Here is a 2,491-nt window from a genome sequence, read left to right on the forward strand (position 1 = left end):
AGGAGCAGACAGGAATTTTAGGGCAATAAAACTATTCTGTATGATACTATACATGTCATTATACATCTGTCAAAAACCATAGAATGTACAACACCAACAGTGAACCCTAATGTGAAAAATGGACTTTGGGTGAAATGATGCATCAGTGTAGTTTCACTGAAGGTAAACAAATGTACAACTTTGGTGTGGGATATTGATACTGGGGGAGGCTGTGTATGGGAAGTATATGAGAACTCTCTACTTTCCTCTCAATTTTGCTATGAATCTACAATTGCTCTAAAAAAATGAAGTCTATTTTTAAAAATATGCTAGGTATTTGATGAGCTCAAGAGTAGAAAATATGTCTCTAACAGAAAATAAAAACTCTTGTGTTAGTGAATGGAATACTTTTTTAAGGATAAATATTATGTTGAAGCACAGATAAATTTAATTAAGGAATGTGCAAGACAATTTGTGGTGAAAGCTTTGGGGAGTAAGTTCTATAAATGTATGTAAAAACTAATGGTGATACTGAAGTCACTAGAAACGTTTTGGTAAGTGTTAAGGTTCAAAATTTTTCCCTTTTTCTTTTCAGGAAAAATGTCTAGGGAGAATACTGTCGGAAGACTTATATTTAGGCAAGGCTTAACCGTGTGTGTACTTTTTCATTTAGAGCTCATTTCTGCACAAACGTTAAGAGGAGAATGGTGTGATGGTCTGGGTTCTTACCCCCTCACCAAGAAGTGGGATGAAGGCTCTGGCAAAGAAGAATGTGTGAGGTTGCTGATGGGTGAAAGTAAGAGGGTGAAGGAGTCCTCACCATCACAGGGTTGCTGAAGGCCACGCCTGAGTGAGAGAAGTCGGGCAGTCTGTCCAGCCTATTGACTACGTTGGGAAGCAGCCCAGGTCCAGGTCTGGCTACTGGGGTCTTGCCTATGGGTGTGCTTGGGTCCGTCTGTTGGTGCGCCTTCGCTGGCGTCTGCGTGGCCCGCTGGGGCACCGGGGAGGGTAGGGAGGCGACCTTCTGCTCCGATGTTGGGTAGAGGTTCTAAGAATCGGCCCAGACGTGTCTCCCGGCCAGTCATCGAGTTTGCTTCGCCAGTGTGTATCTGACCTGGCGTGCTGAAGAATCACTGGAGAATTGCCCACGCTGTGAAGATGGGTGGTAGGGCACACAGGTGCCTTGGCGGTAGGGCTGGAACGGAGGTCGCGCCCGGGGAAAGGGTTCCGAAGGTCGCCGCGGAGGCATGCGGACGTGGCTGGGAACCAGGACAAGGGCTGTTCGCCCGGGTCACCTCTGCTGTCCCGGGGCTGCCTACCATCCACCGGGCCTGGAAGTCCCCTGGTGGGACCATCCCTGATCCACCTGCCCACGGGGTGGCGGCAGGGGCGGTCCACGTCCCAGGCGTCGGCCAGACGCGCCAGCAGCAGCTGGGAGAGGTGGCAATGTGCGCGCCTGTCCCAGTGCACGCCGGCTCGCTGCCGGTGCTGTCCCGCATGCCGGAAGTGGAAATGCAGGTCCAGCATGTCAAAGCCGTACCTGCTGGCCTCTGCCGAGCTGTAGAAGTTGGCCTCTATCACTTCTTCCCGCAGGCGCGCACCTCGGAATAGGTCCTCCGGCAGGAGGAAGCCCCGGAGACGACCTCCGCCACCGGTAGGGCCGTCCACACCAGGAGGCAGGCCTCGGGCAGCACTTTGTCCAGGCGCCCGAACAGGCTCTCTAAGCCCTCCAGGTAACTCCTCGGGAAATCCTGGCCGTACCTGGAGAGGTCCCAGAGGCAGGAGTTCATGACCACCACGTGCGCGGCGTGCTCGCCCCGCCGCAGGTGTTCCAGGACGTCTTTACGTACGGGGAGTACGCACGCGTGAGGAAGTAGAAACGCACCAGGTGGTGGCGGGAGCAGAACCGGCGGACGTCGCGGTAGTGCGTGCAGCTGTGCAGGCGTTCCCACCTGCCGCTCTCCCGCGGCACATTGCGCTCGAAGCTCAGCTCGCCCTTGGCCTTCAGCTGGCTGGAAGAGAGCAGGCAGTCCTTCTGCAGCAGGAGCACCAGGTCCTTGTACACGGCCCTCTGCATGGGGTCCCCCATGACGACCACAAACTTGTTGCGCAGCAGCTGCCGGACTTCGCAAGCCCGCAGGTGGGCCATGGTGGGGGAGGGCAGGCGGGAGGCCTAGCTCCTGCCTTTCCTCGGGCAGGTCGGAGGAGAGCTCTGGGGAAGGGCAGAAGTGCACGGGAAAGAGAGGGCGGTGCGCAGTTGGGCGCGGGTGTTACTGCCCGCGCGGGGGTCCCGGGCAGCGAGGAGAAAGGAGGCAGCGCGTGGCCGCCCTGAAGTCCGCCTCAGCCAAAACTGCCTTTGGCCCGGGACGTGACCTCTGACCCGCGTGGGCGCCCTGAAGTCCGCCTCAGCCAAAACTGCCTTTGGCCCGGGACGTGACCTCTGACCCGCGGAGGCGCCTGGGCGGGGCCCAGGCTCCACTTGGCGGAGGCGAGGCGCAGGACCCCCGCGGGA

The 2,491-nt window shown here is 56.7% G+C and overlaps 1 protein-coding gene across 1 annotated transcript; it reads right to left on the reverse strand.

Annotated features, from left to right (window-relative positions):
* Positions 1–912: 912 nt before the first annotated feature.
* LOC137764602 (PC-esterase domain-containing protein 1B-like) lies at positions 913–2,128 on the reverse strand. The gene is given in 3 exon segments (XM_068543667.1): positions 913–1,610; positions 1,613–1,825; positions 1,828–2,128. Coding segments are annotated over 3 exon segments (1,212 nt in total).
* Between the last annotated feature and the right edge of the window lie 363 nt (positions 2,129–2,491).

This window comes from Eschrichtius robustus, chromosome 5 (genome assembly GCF_028021215.1).
Source record: "Eschrichtius robustus isolate mEscRob2 chromosome 5, mEscRob2.pri, whole genome shotgun sequence".
NCBI classification, from domain to species: Eukaryota; Metazoa; Chordata; class Mammalia; order Artiodactyla; family Eschrichtiidae; genus Eschrichtius; species Eschrichtius robustus.